An 18,027-nucleotide genomic window follows, 5' to 3' on the forward strand; every position below is an offset into this window, starting at 1 on the left:
ATCTCTAAAAGTCACATGAAACCAAACACATATTTATTAAGTTTTATTATCATATCAGCTACAAGTTGACATAAAAATGTAGGAAACCATGGAATACAAAAGTCAGCTTCAATATTTCTATTAAAATTGACAATAATGTGATTAAACACCAGGAGTCACTACAATCTCATGCCACATACTGTATGAAGAGCTGCTCATTCCTCAGTCATTGTGGTAATTTACCATACAAAACAGGAGCATTATAAAGCAAAGAAAGAGGATTACATTAAAAAACTGTTCATGCTAAACATGATATTTCAGAGCTATTCTCATCATGTGGCTCTTCCATTATAAACCTTTACAGTACTAGCGTAACATTGTGATGAGACTAAAATGAATAAAACACAGTATTGGTCCACAGCTCCATCATTAATTAGTGCTGGAAGACAGAGCTCACACAAGTAACCAAGTGCCCTTAAAGTAGCTTATCTGTGTCCGTTGTGTAACAGGAATGATTAGATGCAGTTTAGTCGTACTTCTGTGTGTTTTATTCTACCTCTTCAAATGCTGGACGCCTATATTCTCCTTCAGTTCATGTCCTGATCTCCCACACTCTGACGCAGGTACTCTTCGTAGAGTTTTTTCTGCAGTAACATGCAGGAGAATCATTAGTCATGAGGCAGTCAACACTCTAGCAGTTTTGTATGTCAATTTAAATGCAAACTATACCTTTTTGGTCTTGACCACCTCTTGGACATACTCCAGTTTTTCCTGAAGTTGTCTCTTTTGTTTCCCAGAGAGAGTCGGTTTAGTTCTAAATATGGTAAGAGGAGAGAAAGAGCTCATGAGTACTGTTTAGCACAATGCTGAAGCTGTTCTTTCCCATAAAATGGCACTATATCATGTTTGCTGCATGACTGATCGATTACTATATACCAATAATTCATAGTAGCTAGGAGTAGAGATGAGCAATTTGGCCTAAAATATCTCTATTAATTGAACATTTTAACTCTATTATGATTATTGAATAATTATTTATTTATTTTTATTTTTTTCCCCCTCTCTACGCCACCTACACTCATCAATGGTACCAAGCTGACCAATCACAGATCTTGCGATATGTGTTGTCGTATCAGCATCAGTAACAGCGATAGGTATGCGAACACATTAATACGCTGCGCTCAACGTAGAAATGTAAACAGAGCGGGGTTACGTGACTCCACGGTAGGAAAAGTAATGGAAAAAAAATTGACCTGGAAAAATTTGATCGATTACAGGTTCTAAATGTTGATTTCAATTAATCGCCCAGCCCAAGCTAGGAGGATGTTTGACTGTTCCAATTCCACTAAAGCCAATAAATGGCTACAGGATTTCAATTCTTCTCAGCAAATATATGAAATACTTAACTAAAAACAACACAAAGGAAATTTAAATATATACACAATACAAAAAACAATAACAAATGAAGAGTATTCCATAGACATGCTAAAATAAAAAAGAAATAGGATGTTTAACGTCTTTGTGAATACTTTGGAAATCTCAACTTGTGCTACACGCATGAACACTTTGAATTGGGTGTGCAAATGTCAAATTTTCCTTTTTGGTGGAATTGACTCTTTAACCTACTGACCCTTTAACCTAATTTTCAGCTGCAGAAAAAAATAATACATAGATAAATAAATAAAATATTTTTGTCTAAATAAGAAATTGCTGAAAATGAGGTGAAAAAAAAAGACTAATAATAACACACACACCCCAGCAGTGTCGAGCTCCCTCCAGCTCTAGTCACTGAACGGTGTAAAGCAGCTTTAACACAAACCAAACCTTGGACATTTGTGTGTGTGCCATGGTCAAAGTTCAGAATTCTGATCTGTTGATATATACAGCTTATGTATTTTCTCCCCTCTGATTTTATGTTAAGGTCAACAAAATGTGGTTATGTTGTTGGCTAGTAGAGCTGTGCAATTAAACAAAATTCATCTGTTTACATCTGTTTGGACATATGGCTCATTGATAATAGTGATAACATTTATGACCAAAATAATCATACGACCAATTTAAATCATAATTATGATTTTTCCCATAACCCAGCAGTCCTATTGGCTACTGTAAAGGAAAAAGAAAACGATACAAAAGCAGTAAAAAAATTTTGATCATGTGCATCCAGAGTTTTTAGTTTCAGCCATAAATTTTAATTTCACATCCATAAATGTCTGCATAATCTCTTGTTCCTCACCTGAAAGAGAAGCGAGCAAGCAGCAGAAGGATGAAGGACAACAGCACCAGTCCAGCACAACTGTACAGCTGCACTTCCACAGACAGCGACTCAAATGCCTTCACTGCCGGAGCCTGATCACATGAACCCACACCAACGTCAGTGTCTACTGAGAATCCCCCACACACGTAAATAAATGCATACTGTATATGTTCACTAACCACATATAGTGAGAGCGCCTCTGTGCCACTGTCACCCAGCATCAGCACCAGTATGTCTTTGGAGAGGCTGCCAAGTACCAGGACAACAAGCAGCAGCAGGGGCACAATAAAACCCATCATGCCCAGCAAACAGCCTTTAAAACGTGCTCGACGGTTCTCTATGCTGCACTGCCTATTGGGAGCAAAACATGGGATGACAATTGTAAAAGAAGACAGAAAATATGTGGTGAAAAAAAAAAATCAAGACCGATCCTTGAATAAATTCAGAGCATTTTTTTTTTACAGCACATGGAGCTTTATGCTTTACAAACAGCCACACGATGCAGGCATCCAATTCCTTATGAATACCACTTAAACCTAAAATAATCAAGAATAAATTTAGGATAGTATTAAATGAACCAACTATAGCCAGACACACAAGCACTCTTTCTTGTAAGCAATAAAGTGCACAGTTAAAAACAAGGCAAATAATCATCTGCTTTTAAAAAACGAAGCTCACAATCGTTTCAAGACAGAAGAGAGATGGACTTTGACAATTTTAGAATCGATTTCTCAAATGATTTTGCACGCCAGCTCTAGTACAGCATTTAACATGTTCCTAAAGGCACACCAACAGTTCACATTTCAACCTCTTCCTAATCAAACACACCTGAATCAACTTATTAGAACATTAGAAGAAACTTGAAAACCCTGAAATGAATGGTTCAGATAGAGGATCCATCCAAAACATATACTGTTGGTGTGCATCCAGGAACATGGTTGGGAAACACTGCTCTAGTAGATGGTGTCAATCAAATAAACATTAGCATCTGAACATTTATATGGATGCAATCTTATAATACAGTACCTGTCATTCTGAAGTGTCTCAGTGACGGCCTCTGTGATGAGGTTACAGTCCTTCTCCAGAGAGTTAAGCGTGTTCTGCACAGTCTGATTAATGGTTTTCTCTATGGTCCGACACACATCATCAATCTGATTAACACACCGGCTGGGCTGATGGTGGAGATGGTGAGGAGAAATATTTGGTTTTTATTTCATTAGAGACAACAGTTAAAGTTCACATTGAATGAAATAGTGTGGAGGAGAAAGGTTTATGATACCTTATTAGGGTTGGGAACGTAGATAGTGGGCATGTCGAAGCCACACTTATTGAGTCCCGGACGTTTACAAAGCTCCTGCACAATCTGCATCATAACTCTCTGAAAGAGCCAATAATAGAGTAATCATAACACTGTTTTAGCACAGAGAAAGATTTTTTATTTTTTAAAAAGGAAAAAAGAATGAGAAACTGGATGGAGGATAATGAGAAACAGCAGGAAAAGCAGCAACAGGAGAAGCAGGTGAAGAAAGAGGAGAAGGCCAAAAACAAGAAGTAGTAAGAAAAGGATGAGCAGAATGAGAAGCAAGAGAAGGAACAGGAGTAGAAGCAACAGGAAAAGAGGCAGTAGAACCCAGACTAGCAGGAAGACAAGAATGAGAAGGAGCTGCAGAAGAAATAGAAGAATCAGAAGAATGTAAAAGAAAAACAATAAGAGGAAAAAGGAGGACAGGGCATCAAAATATCAGATCATATCAGAATGATTTCTGATAAATTGACACTGAAGAATAACAATGCTGAAAATGAACATCCATCACAGGGATAAAATTGTTTGCTTTTGAACCAGTGGTGGGCAAACTCGGTCCTGGAGGGCTGGTGTCCTGCATAGTTTAGCTCCAACACTAATCAAACACACCTAAACATGCTAATCAATGTCTTCAAGATTAAGCTGCGTTCACACTGGGCTTTTCCTCCCATAGACTTCCATTCATACACACGCAAATTCATCAGAATGTGTCAAGTTTTCGTCAGAATGGGTCATGCGTCAAGTTTCGCAGGTTGCTGCAGTGCAAAGTTCAAGCTTGGTGAACTCTGACCTGCGAAATCGCATCACTTGACTGCGTGAGACCAACCGAGGATCAAAACATGACCTCTCTGGACAGAAATTTAAAACGTGGAGCAATCGCTTGCTTCTTTAAATGTCTAATAAGCTTGTTTAATCCCGCCCCTTTTCAAAGCGCCGTACGCCAAAATATCGCATGCTCAAACTCTAATGAGACCGCAGCTTCACTAGAAATCTAGAAGCAGGTTTGTTTGATTAAGTTGGAGCTAAACTGTGCAGGACAACGGCCCTCCAGGACCGAGTTTGCCCACCTGTTTTAAACTATTATAATATTATTTGTACATTGTTACTTGTATTATAATATTGAATTGCAGTCATGGTGAGCACATAGAATTATTAGAACAGCAATGTACATGCAAAACAATAGGAGTGTGTATAGGCGTATTTTACCTGTCGATCAGACTCTCCTCCAGCCTCATCAGCTTTACTGAGATAAAAACGGAGCCGGTCGCCTTGTTTGTCATTCAGCTTCTCAACAATGTTGAGCGTGCGCTTGCATAAAGCCTGTCCCATTGGGTCAAAGAAGACCAGGATCAGGTCACACAGCTCACCTAATGCAGAAAGGCAGAATAGTTCAAATAGAACCACAAAATTACTATTAATATTATAAGCAGCATTGTCAGATGCAACCTTAATCAGTGCGTGTTAAACTACAGTAAACATGTAAAACATGCATGACTACACAAAAAAAACACCAAGTATTGAACACGCATTACAAGACAAACACACACCGAGCCACAGAACAGCCTGGTCAACGTCAAAGGGATACTTCATATCTCCATCCACAAGACCAGGAGTGTCAACAAAAGTCACCAAGCTGAAACGTTTCTGCCGTGAAGTACAAATCTCAGTGCCGAGGTATTCTGACACTCCTAAAATTGAGAAAATAGCATTTTATGCACAGATTCATGGCAACTTGCTAAGCAAAATGGCTTTACATTTATTGCACTTTACAAAACTCAAACCTTTAAATTCTTGCAGGGGTTTGAAGTGCGGATACAGATGGAGTGTTGCATTTCCCTAAAACCCAAGACAAGTGGTTGTAGATAAGGGGTTATAGTCAAAGATGTTTACATTAGAATACAGTAGTCAACATTCAAAGTGGATCGAAAAAGTTTTTCCAAATTGTCCCAAGACAATAATGGGTGTTGTAAAATTGTTTTAGGACAACTTGAATGGTTTTGATCCACTTCAATTGTTGACTACTGTACATTTTCATTTCATATATCTTCATGTCCACATAGCATGAAATAGTGTGGAGTAGTTTGTTTTTTTATTAATATAAAAAAATGGAAATTGCATGAAAGATGCATGAAATCTTAAAATATGCATTTTAAATTGGTAAAAATATTATAGAGAAAAAAATACCAAAGAAACTCAAGTGACTCTGATTAAACAGCTCATTGACCACCATCAAAACATGTCATGTTATCATTATGTTTGGAAGGCTAGCCATGTCCACTTTTTATAAGCAGAAGTTAGCTTAAGCTAATTTTATTCAAGTTAAGCAACTCAAGTTAACATGTTTGTGGCTTATTTAAAAGTATTTAGAAGATTAAGTAAAATCTGGTCAAGCTAATGATTTAGGTAGAGCCCTTTTTGGAAGTTAGTTTGATTGTAAAATGTGGTTCTTTCTTTAGTAAATTAGATTAAGCACCAAAATGTGAACAGAATGTTTCATAGATACTCTATTTACAACTTTTATGGAAAATCAAATAGACAAATTTATGCCTCCAATAAAAATACAATGTATAAATCATATTTACAGTGAGTGACTCCCTCTTTCGCCCACTGGTAACAAAGCTGAAGCCCTGGGTCTCAATAGCAACTCCTGTCCTTTGGATATGCTCCTCCACATACCTGCAAACAATAAATCAACAGTTTAAAATCTAACTGTTCTGCTCTCTCAGTCTCACACAAACACCAATTTGCATATTCTGATTTAATGCACTAATTCCACTGATGCACGTCAGCGTACCAATTGATAAAGCTGCTCTTTCCAGCTGAGTGGTTCCCCATCAACATCACAGTTATCTTCTTCCGGGGAGGCAGCAACGTCACCCCAACAGTTTGAGCGATTTTTATTAGTCCTACAAGAATAAGGAATAAGTGGTTAAGCAAACTGGACTTGAAAGAAAGATTTTTTAAAACAAATAGAATACCTACCCTATAATGCACTCACTTACAAAACATAAACAACAGGCTGGACTCTAGAGCACAATGTTTGTCACTTAATGATGCATGTGTGGAGTTTGTTTACAACACAGAGGAAGGACATGCATGTTCGTATTGTTCATTAAAATAGTACCCACTTATACTGTATGTTGTGACCTATATAAGAAGTACAAATACATTTGTGTGAACAATCTTAATTGGGAAGACTGACTTCTCTCAGACTCCCAACATCGAAAACACCTCATTATATACACATGACTCTGGCCTGGGCCACAATACCATGTCTTAATTGCACAGGTATATTATTGGCAAGATATAAAAATATATTGCACGGGTTAGAATGACATTTTGTTTCAATTTTTTATTATAAAAAGATCAAAACACAATATTTAAATTTCTCTTTTGATTTCTGATTTCACATTTTTTCAAATTGCTGTATCTAGGCCAAATAACATCTACAACAAATATATATCATGACAATCTATACAACTATACACTATTATTCTTTTATAACTTTTATTCAGCTTTCAGATGTAATATAACCAATCCAATAATAATTATAATAATAATAATAATAATAATAATAAATAAAATAAATGTACTCTTATGACTTTTTCGGTAACTTAAGTGACATGAATAAACATACTGTACATAGAGCAGCTTTGCACAGGTTGTGCATTAAAAATTTTATATTTTTGTAGATTATTATTATAAATTTTATTTTACCAGGAAAAGCACCTTGCGATTAAAAAAATCTTTTTTAAAAGAGTGGCCTGGCACACATTCACATGGGTTTAACAGACAAACAAACAAACAAAAAAAAAACAAATAACCGGTAACCTCAATCATTCATTCATTAAAACACACATACAATGACAGTTAAACTAAACTATTCAGAACATCTACAGGCCAACATTTCAAACTCCAAATCATTTAAAATCTTTTTAAAGCATGTAGTGAAACCAATTATTTAAACTGCAACCCATTATTCCATGCAAAATGTGCTGCATATTCAAAAGCCCTTTTTTCCATACAATCTCCAGTGTTTTTCTAGATAATTTCCAGTTCATTTATTTAGAGCAATTAGTTTACATCATAAAACCTCTAAATATAATAAGGAGCAAATGGAATTAATCATGCAGTGCCAATAGTTTTTTGGGCTCAAACTTCCTTTGACTAGCATTTTGTTAATCTCTGATGACTATGGTTTCAGCCAAAACCTTCTTTAAAAGGATAGCTATCCCAACAATCTAAATTTGATTACCATTTACTCTCTCTCCCAAAAAAAACTGAAAATCTGTAAACACTGACTTTCATAGTATTAGTTTCTCGTACTATGAAAAAGTCAATTGCTACAGGTTGCCATCATTTTTCTAAATATCTTATTTTGTGTTGAACAAAAAAAAGAAAATAATGAGGCTTGAAACAAGTGAATAATGAATAAATGATGTCAGAATTAAATGTTTTGGGTGCACTATACATTTAATTTTCGACTAAAGAGGGTCTATATGTCGGATTGAGATCTGAGGGAGAGTAAATTAGAAATCATAAATTAATACAAAAACTTATTTTACTTAGTCAAAAATAAAACAAAAATATTGCATCTATTGAATTACGCAATTATGACTGCAATAAACTCAAACAGCTGAAGTGCCTCTGGCAGTCTGAAGTAAATAGCTGACATACCAAACCGGCATTTTAGCTCATCGGCTACCGTTAGCAACTCTCACCCAGCCCTAAGGAGACTTGCCTTAACTTATCACTGAACAAACCAAATAACTGAATCTGAAAGAAGCAGTTTATAAAAAGAACGGTTTCTTACCGCTATCCGGGTCGATGTACATCTGATGGCAGTCCCTTAAGATGCGCTCGTCACAGGACACACTGCCAGAGATTGAGTCTGCATTGGCAGCACTCCTGCTTTTGATTTTCCCGGACATAGTGATGTAAAATTGCGGGCTCTAAAAAAGCAGCGTAGATTTAATCATATAAATAATAAACCAGGCTGGTAAAATACTACGAAAATAAAGAAATAGGATTAAATACTACTCACAACCGAATGAAGTTCAAATCACCCCGGTCTGCTGGGTAACGCTGGCCACGTCACCGGTGTTCGCAATGTCTAGTGGGAGTTGTAGTCTTTATGATTGCTTTTTTTTTACCTCTCGGTCTGGTTTTGAGATAATTAGAGCAGAAAAGCTGTTTCTTGTTTCCCGTCTTGTTTATTTATAAACCATGTCGTCTACAGACCATTATATAACGAGTAATCATTTGGCAGTTGTGCCCTTTGTACTTTAGAAGCTTGTGAAGTGCGCCATTAATAAAAAAAACTGGGGTATGAAGATAACGTTAATTTTTTATAAATCCAGCCAAGAGAAACTGACGATATGACACAATTTAATCTTGACCCTTATACAATACAATTTCATGTATTTATTGTAACATAAATGAGCATATTTCATGTCTGAATTATTATTTTAAACATATTTTTACAGCCTTATTTATTATTTACTATTATACAGTTACAGCCTTATTCCAACATGGATTAAATTAATTTATTTCCTCAATATTCTACACACAAAACCCCATAATGACAATGTGAAAAGATTTTTTTACATTTGTTGCAAATTTATTACAAATAAAAAAGCTGAAAGATCACATGTACAGAAGTATTTACAGCCTTTGGCATGAAGCTCTAAATTGAGCTCAGGTACATTCTGTTTCCACTGATCATTCTTGAGATGTTTCAGCAGCTGAATTAGAGTTCAAATTTGGGAAATTAATTTGACTGTACATGATTTGTAAAGGCATACACCTGTCTATATAAGGTCCCAGGGTTGACAATGCATGTCAAAGTACAAACCAAGCATGAAGACAAAGGAATTGTCTGTAAACCTCCGAGACAGGATTGTCTCGGGGCACAAGGCTGGGGATGCTTACAGAAAAATTTCTGCTACTCTGAAATTTCCAATGAGCACAGTGGTCTTCATCATCCATCAGTGGAAGATGTTGAAACCACCAGGACTCTTCCTAGAGCTCGCCAGCCATCTAAGCTAAGTCATGCAGGTGATCAATAACCTGATGGTCACTCTGTCTGAGCTCAGCGTTCTGTGGAGAGCGGAGAACCAAAGGACAACCATCTGTGCAGCAATCCACCAATCAGGCCTGTATGGTAGAGTGGCCAGACAGAGGTCACTCTCTGCCTGGAATTTACCAGAAGGCATCTGAAGGACTCTCAGACCATAAGAAACTAAACTCTTTGGTCTGATGAGACTAAAATGTAACTCTCTTTAGAAAACGGCATGCATTACATTTGGAGAAAAAAAGGCACCGCTCATCACCAGGCTAATACCATCCCTACAGTGAAGCATGGTGTCAGCAGCATCATGCCGTGGGGATGTTTTTCAGCAGCAGGAACTGGAAGACTAGTCAGGATAGAGAGGAAGATGAATGCTGTAATGAACGGAGACATCATAAATGAAAACCTGCTTCAGAGTGCTCTTGACCTCAGACTGGGGCGACGGTTCATCTTCCACCAGGACAATGACCCAAAGCACACCACCAAAATATCAATGGAGTGACTCCACAACAACTCAGTGAATGTCCTTGAGTGGCCGCGCCAGAGCCCAGACCTATATCCCATTGAACGGATCTGAAAATGGTTGTAAACCATCGCTTATCATTCAACCTGATAGGGCTTGAGAGATACTGCAAAGAGGAATGGGCAAAAATTCCCAAAGACAGGTGTGCCAAGCTTGTGGCATCATATTTAAAAAGACTCGAGGCTGTAATTGCTGCCAAAGATGCATTAACAAAGTATTGAGCAAAGGCGGTGAAACAAATGTGGAAAAAGTGAAGCATATGTATGTATGTGTGTGTGTGTGTATACATACATACATACACACATACATATATATATATATATATATATATATATATATATATATAGAGAGAGAGAGAAAGAGATACTGATTGTTTTTTATTACTTTTTTATCCTAAAATGTTGATTGTTAAATGTAGTTTTATTCTGATTAATTTTTTATTGTTATAAATGAACGATATATTGAATAATAACGTGATATATTGCATAATAATGATATATTAAATATGATATATTATTTACATTTAATTATGTATATTTATCTTTTTTTACGACTACAACTACTACTGTTTACTATGTCTTTTTTTATGATATATGTATGTTCTAAAACTTTAGAACTGCTTTGGCATTACATTTGTAACATTTGTCATGTCAATAAAGCAATTATTGAATTGAGAGAGAGAGAGAGACACGCACTCACAACTTCCTAACAATTTAAAAGCATATGTAAAATGTAATGTTAAATATGCTGTGCAAACAATATTTATTGAATGTCTGTGCATTGAAAATGTCAAGTAAATGTTCTTATTTATTCATAGAATTGTGTTTAAAGTGTACATTGTCTACAATCAATACTTTAGAAAAGAACCCATTTTAAAAGTTAACATTTTCCCAACCTAACTTCAGTGAAAAAAAAAAGCATGACAAGAGTTTTCCATTTACCCCATACTTTAATGTAAAGAATTCAGGTTAATGTAATACACTTTAATGGTTTAGCATTCAAAGAAATACTCAGCTACACAATCATAACACATCTGCATGGCATGTCTGCTCTAACATGATCAGATCAATGTCTCTGTACATGCTGCTCAACGTTAGATTACAACATTTTTCATACACAAAATGCAGGAAATAAGAAACATAAAAATGAATATCCCAATGACATCATATCAGCTGTAACTAAAGTGTCTTTAAGAACATCAGTCGACTGTGGACAATCTCTTCTATAGCCAATAAGCCTGTTCGCTTACACAAACTTATGAGCAGATGTTCATTAGTCGGGATCCCTCAGCGACTTGGTAAATTAAAAGATGAATTCAACCGAAAGAACTGAATTTGGAGGCATGAATCATCCTTTAAATAAACTCTCACTCACACATATTGCACATAATCCTCTCTAAGCCACATACGCACGCACACACACGCGCACACACATACACAGAAAAATTAAACTTGCACTACCTCGTTCAAAAAAACTCGTTCTCTAAAGTAAAAACGATTCGAATAAAAAAAGGATCTTCAAATTTGATCATATATCGTCCAAACCTCATCAATTGCACTTAATCTGGAGAATTTGAGGGCTAACGTCAAAATCCCAACAAAAATCAAGAAATCTTCAAAACTGGATTTAAGTGGATCATAAGATATTAGCACAGCTTCTCTAAAGCATGCCTCGCACACAAACACACATGTAAAAAAATATACAAACAAAACAACCCAAGACCCCCTCTCTGAAAAACTGGTGCATTGGGATATCAGTGTGGAAAAAGGTGCTCACAATAGTAATGTACATCATAAATGGATATATATATACAAATAAAAAAAAGCATATTTCATGTCGATCTTGAAGAAGCTGCAAGCGGTGACAGCAAGTTAAATACAAAGCTTCAGTCCCAGCCATTATCCTTAATCATGTGAGATAATTCAATTATAAACTTGCCCTCCTTATACTTCTGGCTCAACTCAAAGGCCTGCTCCTGTAGAGAGAAGAAGAAAAAAAAACACCACAAAGTGTGATCAGACTGTATGAGGCAACAAATAAAGCCTTTTGGCATCGGTTCTGTTAAAACAAATCATACTCACGTATTTCCAGCCCAGTGTGGTGTGGCAATTCTCACAATAAATATCAGCCACAGCATGAAGACCAGTAAGCAGCAGCCTTTCTTCAGCTGGACCACAACCTACGTTCACCCTAAAAACACAAAATCACAAGCAAGTTAAAATGTAGCCTAGTCGTGACTTAAAAGAACACTAAGTTACAACTCACGCACAACTAAATAATTTAGTGTTGCACCACTAAATTTAGTTTAAACGTAACGCTACGTCCCAACCATTTACAACAGCCTTCCTCCATGTATAACGGCAGAAAAGAGATGACAGCGAGATTAGTTTACATTGAGGAGCTCACGATATTAATGAAGAATGATTTCCCTCTACTCACAGCCTTATTTTCCTCCTAAATCTTGCATTTCTTTTAGTTTGGAAAAGAGTTTCATTCAATAAGTGTTTTGTATCAAGTATCCAATAATTAAAATGAGAATTTCTTCATGACGGAGTTCTTCTCCCTGTTCTTCTCTCTTCCGTGTGTGTGTGTGTGTGTGTGTGTGTGTGTGTGTGTTTTTAATGTAAATTTACTGGGCAATCGTGGTTTGCGATACAGGAATGCGCATTTGTTATAGTGACTGGCTGTAATGTTCTATAAAAACATAATTTGTCAATTCATTTTCAAAGGGTTATTAGTAGATGCATTAGTTGAATCTTAAAGCAGTTTAACGATTTAAATGATTTTTATTGGATATTACGTTATTCATTGTGGCTACACATGACTTTAGATAGGGCTGGGTGATTTGACCAAAAATCAAAATATCGATTAATTGAAGATTTGAACTCAATTACGGTTAAAGAACAGTTTTTTATTTATTTATTTATTTGATGTCTTGTCTTCATAGTTCACTGACCATTTTTCTACAGTTAATATGCTCACACATTACAAGTGAGAGATTTCTGAATGAAGGGTGCATAAAATAATTGAAGGAAACACACACTGTCTACTATCTATGATTATTTATTGAACATCAACGTTGAACAACTGAAATTAAAACACACATTGCCTAAAACACGACTCTCCGCACCACCCATCCTTGTCACCGCTACCAAAGCGACCGATCACAAAGCTTGTGCCACATGTCTTTGTGATGTAAAATTACATTTTAAAAAGGTGTGTGGGTATGCGAAAGGCTGCACGTGTCCTTGGCAGAGGTATAATATCAGGATAATATTATATTATGATTTATACTTATTATGAATATGAATTAGTCCCGACGAAGCAGGTACATGTGACTCCACAAACAGTAGGGAAAGTAACTGAAAAAAATGTACCAGGAAAAAAATGATCGATTTTAGGTTTTGAATGTAGATTTTTTATTACTTTTCAATGAATCGCCCAGACCTAACTTTACGGATAGCTTATGACCTACTACCTACGGTTTGCCTTAACATGTGGTAAAATCGAAGTAAGAACAAATTTAGTAATAAACTAGCTAATAGTTACTAAGCCACTAGTGTGGACTTTACATTCCAGTTCAATTAAAGGACTATCTGGTAAAGCTGGTGGAACCCTACCCAGTAAACCAACTATTTCATAAATTACAATGGGATCTCATTTTTATAAATGCACCAAGCTAAATATTTGCTTCAAAATGAATCAGGCCACATTTACAACTGGTATTAAGATTAGGCGTGATATTTTTTGTTGTATGATATATTGTACTAAAATATTTTGCAATAACCAGTATTACTGTCATTTTAAGCCACTCATTATATAATGCCTGAATGACAATATAATATCATCACAATGCAAGTACACTCAAAGAACACGTAACATTTTATTTTTAAGAATGTTAAAATTAATTATAGTCAATTTAGTCTTTGGAATCAAAGTGTGAAAACGCAAATCCTACATAAATAATAAATGTTAACATTAAAGTGCAAGGTAAATAGTAATCGAGCCTGCAACATCTGCTACCAGATCTATTTGCAGAATCAGGCACCCACATGAAAACATTAAAAACAGAAATATGACACCTCCATTAGAGATAAAGAGATTGCGCAATCAGCTAAAATGTTGCTAGAATCAGTGATGTATGAGCAATATATATTGCTTCACCAAAAATGACTGAGGTCATGTCCATGTGTTTTGCGACAGGTTGATATATTGATTATTGTGACGAGCCTAAATAGGATATTTTTATTTTGTTATTTCGATTACAAGTGGACAAACTTAAACGGGTAAAAAATGAAACATTTTTAGCTTGTCCACTTTAAATCACTCACACAGACTTACAAAAACACATTCAATAGGATTTCATTCATTATATAATCCTACAATCTCCCTGCCAACATAACATGTTGTTATTATGAGATGTAGTCAAAGCACACCACAACAAGGTATTCATACTATGCGGTGTTTCACAAAAACACACCAATAAAACTAACTAAATTGATGTTGCCATTATAATCCTTTTAAACCGCTTGCCAATTTTCTGACAAAAAAAAAAGTGCATAGGTTTCACTTTGCTTTGTGGAGTTACTAAATTACTCAAATAGAAAAAAGGTTATGCAACAGACATTATACAACTCTGTGCCTTTGTGGAGTTAAGCAAGTACTCGATTAAGTTTGTTATGCCCTTTTGCATGCTATAGACTATGCTTATGATTTAATAATGGTGAAAAATTGGACGATAAATATGAACAGCTTATATATAAGTAATATAAGTAAATATAATAATAAAAAAGACCTTGTGCTTAGTTCCAGTTAGTAATAAAGGAACCCATCAAAAGGCAAAAAGAGAAGTTCATCTTAAAATTTGAAAGAAGTCATACTCACACAGAATTGAACAGGTAGGCTCGTCCTTGACTGCCTTGAAAGGACTGCAAAAAGACAGATACGTGAGCCTTTAATGCATAACACATCTTGCTGTAAACGTGCCACAAGTCACATGAAGAAACTCACCTTAGAAATGAGGTCATCGTGATTGGCCAGGTGTGCCCGGCAGTGGACGCAGCTGTAGCGACGATGACAGGAGTCCAGATAGGCCTGGAAAGTTTTGGCCTTGGTCTGCTTCACCATGTCTTTGAAAAACACACAAGAAAACAGTGTCAGTTTATATCTGCAAACTTTATTCTCATATCCACATTTCACCACGAAGGCAAAGGCAACAAAGCAGCTTTGACTGCCAAAATAGATCATAACTGGATTGCCTAATAGCTGTTCTTAGTTAGAAAGCATGGCATCAAATTCAGCAACGTGTAATGTTGTTAACTTCAAAGTAAACAAAATGCTTTGACACTAATATTATTCGTGTTGGGCAGGACACATAGCAGTCATTTTGTTTTTGCATATGAAAATGACTTTAACATCATCATCAAAAAAACACAAACAAAATCTCGTATCCTGATTCAGAGATAAACCAGGAAAAAGGAAACATCCTCATGACCTACTTTGCTTGGCTGCCCACACTGTAGTTCCCCCATATATGGCCCGCCAGGCACGAGGGTAAACAGGGGTGAGAGGTAATGGATAACTATGGTTTGCTGTAATAAATACAGCTTTAGACAAAATATTATGTTATAAAGTATTCGAAACGTTTCTTAAAAATATGGGCAAGACATGCTAACGAGTTTAGTTTCAGTTCATATGGAATACACAACGTTACAGCACGGCCCTTAATGCAGCTGGAATCTCGACATAAACGAATCGTTCATGCGAGTCAATTGATATCAACGACTCACTAGAACAAAACGAAGACACAAACATTGATATTCAAATAATTTGCAGTAAAAAAAAATCCATATATAGCATTTACAAGCTACTGCACTCAATTTATCATCAAAACAAGATATAGTTTTGCAAAAATGTATATACATGTAAATTAATGCCAGTATTATTTAAAATATGCATTCAAATCATACGTTGGTTTAGACTATCACAGATATGAACAACATATTATGAAAGCCAAATAAAAATACAAATAACGAAAATATGGGATGTCAGGGAACGTGTAATGACGTAACATCACAGAATAAAATAATCGCTGAATCTTTTTAACGAACTGTCCAAAAGAACCGACTCACTGAACTGAGTCGGGCTTTTCAAATCTCGTGGAACAGCAACAACCCACCCGACTAGTTGCATGGTAAATTCATGTATCATAATCCAACTAACGTTAATATGTTATACACGAGCAAGTAAATATAGCCTCTACGCAAAATCAGCATGATATACGGTCATAAATCCATGCGTGGAGCCTTTTCAGGTTAGGACCGTTTTTTCTCCCTCCGTTTGAAATGATTCACAGCAATGACAATGGACTCACCTGGATGTTTGCGATTTCTTCAAGACAAACGCTGCTCGCCGTAGCTAACGTTATTGTCGCCAGAAGAGAAGCGCGCTCAACTCAACGGCATGAAGCCTGCGCGGTCTCTAATCGAGCGCACTCAACCAAACAAACGGCACGCTGCGCTTTTTCTAATGCTCCCTCCTTTGTGTCCCTCCTGTCGACCTGTTCTAGTGTCCTCGCCACGTTTCGTCAACAACAAACTTAGCTATTTCCGAAATTCGAGCAAGTTACTGCGCAGAAGACGCCTCAGCCAAATGTAATCCGTAGGTTTGTTTACTGTATTTTATGAGGAAGTTTCTTATACGTCGTGTGGCGCAAAACAAACCGCCGTCGACCAATCAGAATCCAGAGAGCGACGTCAAGAATATAGGTCAACCAATCAGACGCGCTCTTTCGTGCGTTTGAAGTCACCTAACCTTTACATCTGCGTTAAAAGCGTTTCGACGTGTAAAAACAAACAAAGCCCTCGTGTTTTTGGTCACTTTTATCTTATCGCTTCTTTCAAAAGTGACGAGTTTTAAATCTGTGTTGTTTGCATGTCAATTAAGTCACGTAGGCGGTTTAAAATTAACTTTTTGTTTTATAAAACCCATTCAGGTTTTCTGCAGGGTTATGAAGGTAAATATAAGTCATTTAATGTGCCATTTAAGACCTATTATATAACATTTAATGAGTATTTTAAAGGGAAAAAAACACGAAAATATGTTATGTAAATTTATGGCAAGCACGAATTGTAGTGGATTAGCAAAACTTAAAGGATTAAAAAATACTTGAAATGTACCAAGCACCAATTATTTTTATAGTTAATTTAATGTTCGAATATCTATTTGTAATATAATTAAAATAGCTTAGTTAAATTTATCAAAAAGCAAGACCTAATTCTTCCTCAATTTGCATCTCAAGAAGGTACAATTTGATTTAAAACGATTACATGGAGGGTGCAAAACACAGGGGGGGTTGGGGGAGATCGACCCCCCTAATTAATGCTTGATCCCCCCTGAAGGACGTCAAAACGTATGTGGGTCAGTTCTTTAATACTGAGAAATATTTCGCTCTGGTATGTATTTTAAATAATAATATTAATAATTAAAATAATAGATCATTTAAATATACATTTGACAAACCCTATAATGGTTCAAACTATTGTAAATGCATAATCCCACCAATCATTCTATTCTAAGAAAAAGTCTGAAATTGGAGGCTCTAGAGCTCTGATAGACATTGTGTTCACAACACCGTTTGTTTTCTCATTAAAAAGTTTTTTGTGTCTACATTTATCCTGAAAGTAAAGTCAAATTAGATGCATATTTACGTTTGTAGTCTGACCTACAGTAACATCTGAAATAGCTAATCAGAGAATACTGTAGGACAGAAGAATACACTAAATATCCCTCAAAATGCTGAAAACCTAAATATGTTGTATTAATAAACTAGATGAAAGTAAAAATAAATACATAAATGACTGAAGTATGTATTACACAAACTAGCCAAAAAATGT

General features: G+C 35.9%; 2 protein-coding genes across 3 annotated transcripts; both read right to left on the minus strand.

The window, feature by feature from the left end:
* Nucleotides 1-28: 28 nt before the first annotated feature.
* si:ch211-11k18.4 lies at nt 29-8,647 on the minus strand. Its single transcript, XM_087244530.1, has 13 exons — nt 8,584-8,647; nt 8,353-8,491; nt 6,334-6,445; nt 6,122-6,215; nt 5,321-5,375; nt 5,087-5,227; nt 4,746-4,906; nt 3,516-3,614; nt 3,263-3,408; nt 2,416-2,587; nt 2,216-2,328; nt 709-793; nt 29-623 (listed from the first exon to the last, which is right to left on the minus strand). Exons 2-13 carry the CDS (start codon nt 8,468-8,470, stop codon nt 567-569), a joined length of 1,353 nt encoding a protein of 450 aa, XP_087100656.1. The 5' UTR covers nt 8,471-8,491; nt 8,584-8,647; the 3' UTR covers nt 29-566.
* A 2,414-nt stretch (nt 8,648-11,061) lies between these two features.
* ypel3 (yippee-like 3) lies at nt 11,062-16,804 on the minus strand. 2 transcript variants are annotated; one of them, XM_087242289.1, is made up of 5 exons: nt 15,631-16,804; nt 15,143-15,261; nt 15,017-15,060; nt 12,214-12,322; nt 11,062-12,107 (listed from the first exon to the last, which is right to left on the minus strand). In XM_087242289.1, the coding sequence occupies exons 2-5, from the start codon at nt 15,257-15,259 to the stop codon at nt 12,018-12,020; spliced, it is 360 nt and encodes a 119-aa protein (XP_087098415.1). In that variant the 5' UTR covers nt 15,260-15,261; nt 15,631-16,804; the 3' UTR covers nt 11,062-12,017.
* Between the last annotated feature and the right edge of the window lie 1,223 nt (nt 16,805-18,027).

Source organism: Danio rerio, chromosome 3, assembly GCF_052040795.2.
Source record: "Danio rerio strain M-AB ecotype USA chromosome 3, GRCz13ab, whole genome shotgun sequence".
Taxonomy (NCBI): domain Eukaryota; kingdom Metazoa; phylum Chordata; class Actinopteri; order Cypriniformes; family Danionidae; genus Danio; species Danio rerio.